We start from the raw sequence: 12,569 nt of genomic DNA on the forward strand, positions 1-12,569 counted from the left end.
CAGAGAAAGGTGTCCCCTTTCCCCATGTTCCCTCCCACTGCTGACCCTCCAGGTCTCACCTGTTGAAGATGGTAGAGAAGCGTCCCATTCTTGGCCAATAGCGCCACCTGGTGGAAGAAACAGAGAGGACGGAGTCTGAGCCCACGGAGCTGAGGGTAAAGGGGACCCAGGCTGGCTGAGCTGCCCCAGGACTTCCCTGCTGTCTGTGCTTCTCCAGGGTCTCAGGTCTCACGCTGCCCTGCTCTCATCACACTTACATCCAGAAGAACTTTACATGCTTTTCCAGCCGTGGGAAGAAAACGCCCTGTAAGAGGGGAGGCAGGAGGCAGAGCCCTGAGTGCTCAGAGGAGCTGCAAAGCCCCAGAGTAGGTGCAGAACTCTGACCTGGACTATGATGTTGATTGTTTGATGTCAGCTACATGGGGGGTTAACTAAAACCCCAAAATGGAGGGCAACATCTGTGAGGCGGTTTTGCTTAAGGTGAAGTGGGAAGATCAGTTTCTGATCCTTTCCTTTGATGGAGGAAGAGACACCTGTAATCCTGAGTATTTGAGTGGAGTCCCTCCCCGTTTCTAATCTGGCCACACCTTCTGCTGGAGGCCTCAGTGAAGACGTGGAAGGAATCACTTGCTCTTTGTCTCTTGCTCTTGCTCCTGCTCCAGCTCCTGCTGCTTCTGTGGGACAATCCTGCCTGCCTGTCCTTGCTCTGCATAATGACAGCAGACTTACATTTATTTATGAAGGCCTAGGCTTCATGCTGGGCCTGTCCCAGCTTCTCCTAACTCAGTTATCCCATTCACACCATCCTAAGTTCTGCCATGTGGCTGCTCACCTCTCCTCAGATTCACACATCCCGACCCCTCTGAGTCTGGGTGGTGACTCCCCCATGCTTCTCTCTTCCCAGAGTTCCTCACTCTGACCAGAATCCTGCCCTCAGCTCTCCTTGGCTATGGGACATAGGCTTTGTATCTCATTTTCAGAAGGTGCTTTAGGTAGGCAGGGTAGGACAGAGAGGATTCCTCACGCAGGACGCAATAACATTACATCAACATTGCCCCCGTTAGTCCTATAAAAGGCAAAACTTTTTCTGACATCATCAGCTATATACAGTGAGAACAAGGATAAAAACATAATTAGAAAGAGTTAACAATTATAAATTCTTCATTAAGAACTACTTGTATATATTTATTTATTTGATTAAGAGAAGTTAATTTTACAATTAAGAATTTTAATTAACCATTAATATTAAAAATATAAGAATTACGCTCATAACATCTGGTTCCTTTGTGGCATTTAATCCTAAAGAAACCTGGAACCCTTTCTTGGGCTGGGTCCCATCAAACTCAGCAGGTGTCCAGCTCAGTGAGGACAGGGTCACAAGGTGGGGAGCTCAAATCCCAGGTGACAGCGACAACAAAAGAAAGAGAAACTAACGCTCCGATGCGGGGACTGTGCAGGGGATATCCGGTTCCTTAGTGTGACCCTTGTTCAGTGTGACCCAGACAGCTTCGGGGACATTGGAAGCCACAGACCAGCAAGCAGTTCCTGCAGTCTGGAGGGACTTTTGGCACAGTCCAGTCCATCCCCAGGACCCTTGGGAGCTGCGATACCGCTCATAGCCGCCAGGCGGCAGCAGAACACACGAGTAGGGGCCTGTCCAGGTCTGCATCACCTAAGTGGCTGTGAGCTTTGAAAGCTGGGGAAGGCTCTTCATACTGAAGCAGCCAGGAATTTCCCCTTCAGCTCCAAATCCTCTGTTTTGCGGTTTTCACGGGTCCTTAGGATCTTCGGGCTGAAACACAGATTGCACCTCTGGCTCCTCCCCTGAACACACACACACACACACACCACACACACACACCACACACACACACCTGACACTTGGCATGCTGAGGTGAGGCAGGAGGATCCAGAATTCAAGTTCTGGACAGGAGAGATGACTCAGAGGTTGAGAGCACTAATTGCTTTTCCACAGGTCCTGAGTTGAATGCTCAGAAATCTGGCGCCCTCTTGTGGCGGGCAGGCATGTGTGCAGACAAAACGTGTACATAATAAATCTTAAAAAGAGAATTCAACTTCACCCTGAGTTACAAGACATAACAACACAAACAGCATAATTGGGCGAACACACAGGCTGCATAGACCAGTAACATCAGGGGCCACTCTGTAGGGGGAGTCGTGTCGATTTTTGCCTTCCATTGCTGAATCTCCAAGACCAGTGTATAAATCTGGTGCAGGGGACCATAGAGCCCTGCAGTAGGGTTGGTAGGTGTTCCTCCATGCGGTAATGTCCCCCAATATTGTTCAAGGACCTCTTTCTTTAACGAAATTGTATTTCTCTCCTTTTCTTTTTCGTTCTTTTAAAAAATATATTTCTATAAGGGTATTTTGCCTCCATATGTGTCTGTTATGCCACGTGCATGGAGCACCCCAGGCGGCCAGCAGAGGGCGCTCTATCCCCTCTGAGGCTGGAGTTACAAGTCGGTGAGAGCTGGGAACTGAACCCAGGTCCTGTGGATCAGAAAGAAGCATTCTTCACCTCTGAACAACCTCTCCAGCTCCATAATTTACTCAGCATATTTTTATGCCTTGGCTCTGTGATACTTTTCTCTGCAGCACAGGGCCGCACTCAGGCCTGAGCCACCCAACTCCCCTGCAGAGACGGTCTGTACAGGAGAAGCCCTGGGTTCCTCAGGGTCACAGAGTCCAAGAGAAGGAGTTTCCCAATCTGTCCCCACAGTGTTCAGTCTGATGTCCTCCAGCACCAAGCAAGGATTGGTAACATAACTCACACAAGGATCCTTCCAGATGCCCTGTGTGGGCTTAGATTTTTCAAAACCTACTTTAATAAGCTTACTTAAATGTCTTAACCTCTCCTCTAGCCCACCACCCACCAGAGGTAGAAGAGAGGAAAGGGTAACAGGGCAAAGGAAGATGGGCACCTGTCCTGAAATAGTTCTTGGGGGTGAATCCAATCTGCGTCATCAGGATAGCAGCACTGAGCTCACACGGGTCAGCATTGGCAGTTCAATCCAGAAGTAACTTTGAGGTTCTACCCATAGTCCTGAGTCTGCAGAAGCAGGAAGAAGCTGCCGGGACACCACCAGAAGTACTTTGGTTTGTTTCTCTCTACAAAGTCATGACAAATGATCAGGGAAGAAGGCATCAGCGTCGTCAGGGAAGAGCGGCTTCAGCAAATCCCAACGAAGACCCACAAAGAGTGGCAAGGGGAACCCAAGCCACACAGTGTCGTCCGTGGTCTGTTGAGTTATATCTAGACCCTTTCCCAACACCATGAGTTCTCTAGAGGACATCTCTCAAGCTCTAACAAGACACCCCATGCCCCTCTTCCAGGCAGCTTCCAGAAAAACACCACGTGTCTGCTTCAGCAAAAACATCCCCTCATGAGACAGTTTCCAGGAAAAACATCAAAGGACACAACCGAGTCTCCAAAGAAACCAGAAATTTCCACTTCAGGCCTGGTTCTCCTAGATTAGGTCCTCAGATCAGTTGGCTGTGCTGACAAAGTGTTCTTTCTTTCTTTTTTCTTTTTTAAAGATTTATTTATTTATTCTGTATGAGTACACTGTAGCTGTCTTCAGACACACAGAAGAGGGCATCAGATAGCATTACAGATGGTTGTGAGCCACCATGTGGTTGCTGGGAATTGAACTCAGGACCTCTGGAAGAGCAGTCAGTGCTCTTAACCACTGAGCCATCTCTCCAGCCCACCAAAGTGTTTCTTGTACTCCATCCATGTCTGTTGTTAATAGGTAGGCTCCAATTCCATCTTTAGCCCAAAGTTTTAGTACAAGGCCTTTGAAATAACAGAAAACCCTTGTCTGCTGACTGTGTTTCAAACATTGGGAATGTGGTTCAGGGACTAGAGTGCCCCCCTTGTACACCGCAGGTCCCAGGTTCAATTCCTCAACACCTCCAAAAACAGAGCAGGGGCACCCAGGCCGGGATGGTGAGGTGACCCATGTGGCAGGGCTTGCCACCAAGTCCGACCACCTGAGTTCAGTCCCCCAGAACCCACATGGAAAGAGAGAACTGGCTCCCCAAGGCTGTCTTCTGACTCCCTCCACCCCTCAACACACACCACCACTGGGGATTGCCCTGATTCACACACCACGCACACACACACACACACACACACACACACACAGCAATAGTGTAAACACATAGCACATAAAATAGTTGAAAATGCCCGTGTTTGTCCTTGCACAGGTTGCCCTTTAACCCTTCTGTCACCTTCTCATCACAACGTGGGTTTTGGACACAGGAAAATTCCCCACTGGAAAGTGTGGAGGCAAATAGGACACAACTTATACACGTGTGTTTCTGTGTCCTTTAACAGGAAACAGTTGTGGTATAATTAATAGAGCTGACAACTGGTGCCAGCAAGTTCCCACTCCATGCAGATTCGCGAGCTCTAGCTGTTCCTCTGTCAGCCGCTTTCACACACTGTCCCCTTGGCGGGTTGTTACCACGCCTGACACACACATCCCATTCCTCGGTCCGTGCTAGGGCGGCCCCACGCCACGCTACCCCAAGCATTCCATAGCCTAGCACAGCTTCCTGTCAGGGACTCTGCTCACTCTCCCAACAACCCAGTGAGATCACGACTCAACAGACTGCAACCCAACACCCAGGTTTATGTGTTAAATACTCAGTGTGCAATGCATCCACACAGTTAACTCACATCCAATTGATAAGGATACAAACCGCCCATGTAGGCAAGATAAATTTGCCTATAGAAATCCATCCCTAAAGAAATATTCATAACAACCTGTGTCTACATAGAGATGCGTAGTGAGGATCATTTATGTCTGCCTCCATGTTGCTTCTCCCTTTCTGCTCCCCACTCTCCTAAAACCTGTTCCCGACTCCCTTTCTTCTCGCCCAATGACAGGCCTCATTTGATCTTGTGTCTGCCTTCACCTGCATCAGGACATCAACCTACATGAAACCATCATGGTTCCTTTTATTGTACTGATTTAATAGTTGTGTGTAGGGCTGTGCGCGTCATGACGCCCACATGAGGCTCAGGAGATAACTTAGGGGACTCAGGTCTCTCCATTCACCATGTGGCTTCCCTGGATCAAAATCAGGGAGCAGAGCTTGGTGCCAAGCACCTTTACACTCTGAGCCCCCTCGATGGTCCCCTTGCAGACCATTGGAAAGTTCCTTCCTTCCTGGGCTTGGCACATACAAGAGATGCCCACCATGACATTAGAAAAAGCATTTACTGGCCAGATAGGTACCAGCATTGCCTTGGGTGACTCTGGAGAACCAAGCCTTCCGGCCCAGGCCCCACCTGTGGCAGCGTCAGCCAGCTATGGCTGGGAGAGGCCAAAGCCTCAATCCAGACTCCATTTTAGAGAACTTGAACTCAGGCAAACTAACAGGCTGGTGCCTAGCGTTAGTTTCCAAGTTACCTCCCAACAAAACTGGAGCCCAGCTCCAGTCCCTAGGCAACCCCCATCAGGACCTGTGTCTCCAGGTTACACCCCCGACAAACCTGCATCCCCGGTTACAAGCCCATCCCCTGTCCAACCACCACCAATGCAGAGGGAAGCAGAAGTTAAGTTTATGACTCCCAGCACCAGCCAATGATGTCAAAGGCCGTAGTAACTTCCTAATTAGATGCTTGCACACTCCCCCCACACTTACTGCTTACTTATTGGGGATACAGTGAGCCCCAATAGATATTTGGGGCTCCTCATCACCAAAACTGTCCTGCATGATTCAGTGCACTGGCCTGAGCTGGTTCAAAGGAAAAAGCCCTATGTGATTACCTCAGATCAGCTGTCGGGATTTGGGGATCTCTAACATTTCCCTGGCACCACACCCGGAAGACCCCATATTTGCACTGAGAGCTTGGGTGTCACTGCCTGTATAAGTTACTGTGGTCCTTCGGATAAGACGACCCCTGTGTTCTTTGTCCTTTGAATACTTGGTTCCCAGTTGGTGCTGTTTGGGGAAGCTTAGGAGGAGGGGCCGTGCTGGAGGAAGGATGTCACTGGGGCAGCGGTTGAGATGTGAGCTCTCACACAGTCCTGCTCCCACGCCTGGTGCTTGCCCTCATGATGTTGAGGGATTCTTAACTCTGTGGGACCCTAATCCCCAGATGAACCTTCTACAACTTTCCTTGGACATGGTGGTTTTTTTTTTTTTTACTGAGTTTTTTTTTTTCTGGGGCTGGGGACCGAACCCAGGGCCTAGCGCTTGCTAGGCAAGCGCTCTACCACTGAGCCAAATCCCCAACCCCAGATATGGTGTTTTTATCTCAGCAACAGGAAAGGAACCAATATAGTTCCATTTTCCATCACTGTGGCTTAATATCTGACAAGACACAGTTCAGGGAGGAAGGGTTTGTCCTGGCTTATTGTAGTCCCTAACACTAAATCCGTCAAAGTGGCAGCAGGCCCTTCCTTCCAGTTCCAGCTTACGGGCAACCTCAGTAAAATGTCCCACAGGAGCTGTCCAAAATGGAGGAAATCCTGTTAACATGGCAGCTGCATGATGTCTCCTCAGCCTGCAGCCATCGCAGGAGCTGTCCCTGGTGGCCATACCTTCTTTCCAGCTTTCAGCCTGCATCCTTACACTGTGAGAGCTGTCCACGGTGGTGACACCTCCCCTTACCCAGCAGCCACCACAGAAATGGCACCTCAGCAAAAGTCAGCTAATCTGGGAAGGACGTCCCACTCTAACCCATGGGCCCGATGCCAGGGACAATCGCACCGTTGACAGAGTTCTCTCTCTCTCTCTCTCTCTCTCTCTCTCTCTCTCTCTCCCTCCCTCCCTCCCCCACCTCTCTCTCTCAGCTTGGAAAAGCCTCTATGGAAGGACCAGGTAAGTGATGGAGATTTCCTCTTTGGGTTTGCAGGAACCTCAGAGAAGCATCAGGTAGGACACAGGGAATCTAGGAAAGAGAGCTCAGGAGCCCACTTGCCTTTGGAGGAGGCCAAGAGAAGGGTAGAGCAGCTCAGAAGAATGACAGACAGAAAGAGATTTCTGAAGAGCTGGAGTTTAGTTGTAGCATCAGGCTTGTTAAATAGATATTTCGTACATAGTTAAGAAAATAAAGTTTCCTTGCTGAGCTGTCAGGTTTTTACCTCAGCTTCTGCCTCCCGTGTCTTCAGTGCTCTGAATATGAGATGATTTAGATGGTCACAGGACTCTGAGGGGGACTTGGTCTCCTGCAATATGGAGCCACCCAAAGGCAGAGCAGCCACAGGCCTGCGAACAAGATTTTAAGACAGACTATGGGGAAAACCGCATCCTGCAGGTCCAAGTTGGAGCTGCAAGACCCAGGTCCACTGAGCTGGGCATGAATATTAAGAGACTTAAGGGAGTGAACTCCAGAACACAAGTTGCTGAACGATAAGAGAGTCTAGGAGTACAAAAGTTTCAGGGGGCGGTGCCCAGGTTACAGGAGAGAGAAGCATCGCTGTTCACTAAGTGGAAACTTCTTTTTTTTTTTAATAATTTTTTTGATTTATTTATTATACAGAATATCAGAAACACCAGAAGATGGAATCAGATCCCATTACAGATGGTTGTGAGCCACCATGTGGTTGCTGGGAATTGAACGCAGGACCTCTGGAAGAGCAGTCAGTGCTCTAACCATTGACCCATCTCTCCAGCCCAAATGGAAACTTCTGGTTTCTTTGGAAAGTCAGTTGATTCAGATGATGTTTTGCTGAAGCAAACACAGGTGAAAGGATGTCATGATAAGGCAGATATGTGGCAGGACACGTGATAGGAGTCACGGCAGAGAACTTCTCCTGGCTTCCCTGCTGGTCCTGCTCAGTCCTGCCTACTCATGCTGATTTGGTGGAGGCCTGGCAGTTTCTGCTGGCTTGTCCCACCGCTGATGATTCCTGTTTGCAATCCTGACGCTACTGACCTGGACTGTCAATTAGAGATTGGAGTTGCCCCCAGAAACTTCTATACAACCAACAGCTCAGCCTCCCAGCTTCTTCTGAACTGACCAGCCACTGCTGATTCTTGTAAACTGAGCTGCAGATTAATTTGCCCCAGAGAACCATCTCTAAACAGGCCCACCTCTCCAGTATCCACATAAAACTTCTTTTCCACATCTTCCCATGGGTGGTGGACTAGAAGGGAGGTTATGCATTTAAGAATTCCATTATTAAAAAGAGGTTATGAAAAGTCTAATCCAGTTATCTCAGCCGAGGATGTGTTCCTGAGAGCTCAACAAAAAGGCACATCCGATACCTCAGTTCCCTGACACTGGAGAGGAGAAGCAGAAATCACCAGAGCAGCATGGTCACAGGGAGAGCCCAGGGCAGCTTCCCGACCCCATCATTAGCAGCTAAATCAAGTGGGTGGGAGGAAACGTAGTGACTTATCTTGAGCACCCTGCAGTTTAGAGGACCCCACTTGAGTCTCTGATCTTCAGCCCTGGGGGCTCATAATCCTGGGGACAGGACAAGGCTCTGGCCTTCCCTGTGTCCTGTGATCACAGACTCTCCCCATGTCTTCACAGTGATGGCTAGGGCACAGCCTGGAGGTGACAGAGCTGAGGCCTGAGCCCATCAAAGACAAGAACTGACTGAGCACACCTGGGCAGAGCCCTGTCCACACTCAGCTCCCAACAGCCTCACCCTGTCCCACCAGACACACACAGCTTAGTGACACAGATTCTGGAAGCTTCTCCATCTGCCAATTATTTTTATCAACAAAATAAAACAAGACTCCAGAACAAAAAACGTCTAAGTATTCCATCCAGTAATTGAAAAGCCATCTACACTTGGGTCAAGGATGTGAACAATCAAGTTCACACTCAGAGTCTTATTCTCAGTGTGGAAGTGAGGAGCTGCAGCTCAGGGCACCATGGAGCTCCCAAGATACAGATCTCTCTCTCTCTCTCTCTCTCTCTCTCTCTCTCTCTCTCTCTCTCTCTCTCCCAGGCTGGACCATGAAGTTTGGCTGGGGAAGGGAACACAGGCAGTGCAGGGCAGGGTCCTGAAGTGCAGGGCAGGCTGGGCTCCACAGTTCTTCACACTGAAGCCATAGAATCACAGGGAACTTCAGACACTGGTGTCTAAAGAGAACTGAGGGCTCTGGATGACAAAGGAGAGACCTGAACACATCGTCTGTCACTCAGTCCACTCCAGGCAGCTGTCTTCATGCTAGAGAACGAGAGTCACAAACCATCACTGTGAAGACAACAGCCCAACAACCCTCCACTCACAGGGGATTCTGGGAGTCCCTGAAACCCAATCATGTCCACATTGCCACTCCCAAGTCAGACCCAGAGTTACCTTTACAATCTGGGAGAGACACATCAGAGCTCTGGGAGCTGTCACTGCCCAGGGTACTACCTAGGGTAAAACAAAACATATGTATGTGTATATGTGTATGTATGTATTCATATCACGGTACAACTGACACCCCTAGAAGATTTCTCTGGAGGAGCTACTATGGATTCCCAGAGCTCCCCACATCTCCAGCTTCACTCCAATAACCTCAGGGACACTCCTGCCCCCACACTAACCTGGAGCAGGGGCGTAGACTCCTCCTTTTCCACCTGTGAGAAGGAAATGTGTAAGATTTCACGGAATGTCTTAACAGGAAGAAATTTCCAGAACTCACAGAGGACCCAGTTGGAGACAGTAGCAATGCAGGGTGTGGCCATGTTTCCCATTAATGAGCAGAGCACTCTTCTAAAGGAAGCTGAGGGGAAACAGACCCTGCCCTTTCCTACCTGTGTTTCTCTTCCTCCTCCTCACAACAGGCACCAGAGCTCCAATAATGGCCAGAGCAGAGATGGCTCCAAGGACGACATAAATGACAGTGGTTTCCATGTTGGAGTCAGTGGATAGAGAAGGCGCTGGGAAGGACAGGTTCAAGAAATGAAGGTGGGTGTCATGACCCCAGTTCTCAGCCCTGACCAGCTCAGGGTCTACAGAAGGCTCCAGCTTTTCCTGGCCCCAGCTCTGCACCCACATCCTCCTTACCCCATCTCAAGGTGAGGGGCTCAGGCAGCCCCTCATGTTCCACAAGGCATGTGTAATTCTGCTCCTTCCCAGGAGGCACCACTACAGATGCCCACTTCTGGAAGGTTCCATCCCCTGCAGGCCTGGTCTCCACAAGCTCCATGTCCTGGGTCAGGTCCTCCCCATTCAACTGCCAGGTCAGGGTGATGTCAGCAGGGTAGAAGCCCAGGGCCCAGCACCTCAGGGTGACATCACCTTCAGGTCTGGGGTGAAGGGTCACATGTGCCTTTGGGGGATCTGTGTGGAAGATTTAAGAAATCACACAGTTAGCAAGACAAACTGAAATCTACACAAGACACAGTTAAGTCAATGACGACACTGAACTGTGTGTGTCTGACATTTCAACTGTCATCTCACTAGTACCTGCAGGGAGAGCTGGTCCCCTCAACACAGAACTGCACACTTTCCTGAGAGACTCAGAAGCTAAGAGGGAATCCACATGAGCCAGTGGGTCAACATGGCCGTCCTCATGTGATGTTCTATAGCATGAGATGGGTAGTCATAGAACGGAAGAGAGAATGGAAAATAATTAATTTAATATGTGTTTGCAGACAAACACTGCCTAGGAGCAAAATAATGCCTTCAAAAAAGGAAAGAAAAAAGAAAGTAAAACATAAGAAAAAGAAGAAAATTAAAAAAATTAAGAAAAAATAGCCTACCTATTAAAAATAGACATGGGTGGAGTACAAGAAACACTTTGGTAGGTTGGAGAGATGGCTCAGTGGTTAAGAAAACTGACTGCTCTTCCAGAGGTCCTGAGTCCAATTAACAGCAACCATATGGTGGCTCACAACCATCTGTAATGAGATCTGATGCCCTCTTCTGGTGTGTCTGAAGACAGCTACAGTGTACTTATATATAATAAATGAATAAATCTTTTTTAAAAAATAAGAAAAAGAGAGAGAGAGAAAAAAAGAGAAATCCCACAATTTATATTCTTCCGGGGGGGAATATATTCCTCCAGGGTACCCCATAAGGGCTCATGGAACCATTCTCCTCTGTAGGAATAGAGAGAAATGGGGTGTGGAAGAGAGGCAAACCTCACATCAGGGAGGGATCTGTGAGAATGTATTCTTTGGAAAGTTCTAGAAACTGGGGGAACCAGGAGTCCATGTCTCCTATGAGGTAAAGGAGACTTCTGGTCCTGAGGTGTAAGGGCTGACACACTCAGCAGGACAGGAGTCAGTGTCCTCAGAGAGTGGGCCTGGGCAGAGAACCTGGCCTGGGAGAGGCCATGGCTGACAGCAGGGAGTCCCTGCTATTAAGTGGGGAAATTCTCTCCTTCCCTTCTGAGAGGGACTCAGAACTCTTCAGGGAGAAGCCTGGGCCCTGGGAGAGGCAGTGGAGTCACCTTGATGAGGGATCAGGAGACCCAGGGACACTGTCTCCCCTCTGAGACAGGGGCATCACCCAGCTGAGGGTTTCTTCTTCCCCAGTACTGAGCCCCAGCCTGAGGTCAGAGGAGGAGAAGCCCCCGACTCCGCACCTGAGCGCATCAGCGTCTCCTTCCCGAGTTCCAGGTATCTGCGGAGCCACTCCACGCACTCGCCCTCCAGGTAGGCTCTGTAATAGTCTGCAACACCAGCCTGAACCCACTTGCTCTGTGTCATCCGTCCTGTTGTGTCCGCCGCTGTCCAGGTCTTCAGGTCTTCGTTCAGGGCGATGTAATCGAGGCTGTCGTAGGCGAACTGATTATATCCGCGGAGGAGGCTTCCGTCCGACCCCACGTCACAGCCGTACATCCTCTGGAAGGTGTGCGAGCCTGCAGGCACCCGGCTGTCAGCCCGGCCCGGCCCACCCGAGGACTCCTCAAAACTGAAAGGAAACCGGCCCGGGTCGGTTCTGCTCCTGAACCTTGGACTTGGGACCCGGGACGTCTCCTTCCGTGTAGCGAAGAGGAGGGGTCCTGACCTCCGACCAGGGGTCACTCACCGCCCTCGCTCTGGTTGTAGTAGCGGAGCGCGGTCCTCAGGTTCACTCGGTACCATTGCTCTTGTCTCTTCGCCATCCGTGTGTTCTGCTCCCAATACCCCGGCCCCTCCCGCTCCATCCACCGCGCCCGCGGCTCCATCCTCGGATTCTCCGCGTCGCTGTCGAAGCGCATGAACTGCGTGTCGTCCACGTAGCCGACGATAATGAACCGGGACTCCCCGAAGCCGGGCCGGGACAAGGCGGTTTCGAAATACCGCAGCGAGTGTGAGCCTAGGGGCGGCGCGCGGTGAGACCCCGACCTCCTCCCGGGACCCCAGGCGGGTGCTCGGGCTGTGAGGGAAGCAGGGCGCGGGGCTCGGGACACGGGTGGAGAAGGGGCCAAGGGTCTGGCGTGCGACGCTGGGACCCAGCATCCCCGGTGCCGCCCCCGTCCCTATCTGCAGAGGCCATTTCCCTCCCGACCCTGCACTCACCTATGCCGGTCTGGGCCAGGGCCAGGGCGGCCGCCAGCAGCAGGAGCAGCGCCCGCGGTGCCATCACCTCCATCTGAGATCCCGGACGAGGCTGAGTCCCGCGGGCTGCGTGGACTTTATAACCAGTGTCTGG

General features: G+C 50.6%; 1 protein-coding gene and 1 pseudogene across 7 annotated transcripts; both read right to left on the minus strand.

The window, feature by feature from the left end:
- Window positions 1-306, minus strand: LOC224733l-3 (LOC224733l-3 pseudogene; annotated as a pseudogene).
- On the minus strand, window positions 8,674-12,569 carry RT1-CE3 (RT1 class I, locus CE3). 7 transcript variants are annotated; one of them, XM_039098965.2, is made up of 8 exons: window positions 12,437-12,569; window positions 11,964-12,233; window positions 11,518-11,793; window positions 9,993-10,268; window positions 9,740-9,865; window positions 9,530-9,562; window positions 9,297-9,356; window positions 8,674-9,164 (listed from the first exon to the last, which is right to left on the minus strand). In XM_039098965.2, the coding sequence occupies exons 1-8, from the start codon at window positions 12,507-12,509 to the stop codon at window positions 9,160-9,162; spliced, it is 1,119 nt and encodes a 372-aa protein (XP_038954893.1). In that variant the 5' UTR covers window positions 12,510-12,569; the 3' UTR covers window positions 8,674-9,159. The 7 variants fall into 7 exon arrangements, 5 of the variants coding, with proteins under 5 accessions (XP_038954893.1, XP_038954892.1, XP_038954895.1 ...); NM_001008841.2 differs by having other exon boundaries at window positions 9,102-9,164; window positions 9,297-9,340; window positions 9,524-9,562; window positions 12,437-12,509; XM_039098964.2 differs by having other exon boundaries at window positions 8,674-9,356.

Source organism: Rattus norvegicus, chromosome 20 (assembly GCF_036323735.1).
Source record: "Rattus norvegicus strain BN/NHsdMcwi chromosome 20, GRCr8, whole genome shotgun sequence".
NCBI lineage: Eukaryota > Metazoa > Chordata > Mammalia > Rodentia > Muridae > Rattus > Rattus norvegicus.

What these genes read in the sequence shown, in the direction of transcription:
- RT1-CE3 (XM_039098964.2), bottom strand. Translation starts at nt 12,509, where the DNA reads ATGGAGGTGATGGCACCGCGGGCGCTGCTCCTGCTGCTGGCGGCCGCC. An exon ending in CCTGGCCCAGACCGGCATAG is followed by an intron (nt 12,234 to 12,436) that starts GTGAGTGCAGGG and finishes CGCCGCCCCTAG; the next exon opens with GCTCACACTCGCTGCGGTAT. An exon ending in AGTCTACGCCCCTGCTCCAG is followed by an intron (nt 9,357 to 9,529) that starts GTTAGTGTGGGG and finishes GTTTTACCCTAG; the next exon opens with GTAGTACCCTGGGCAGTGAC.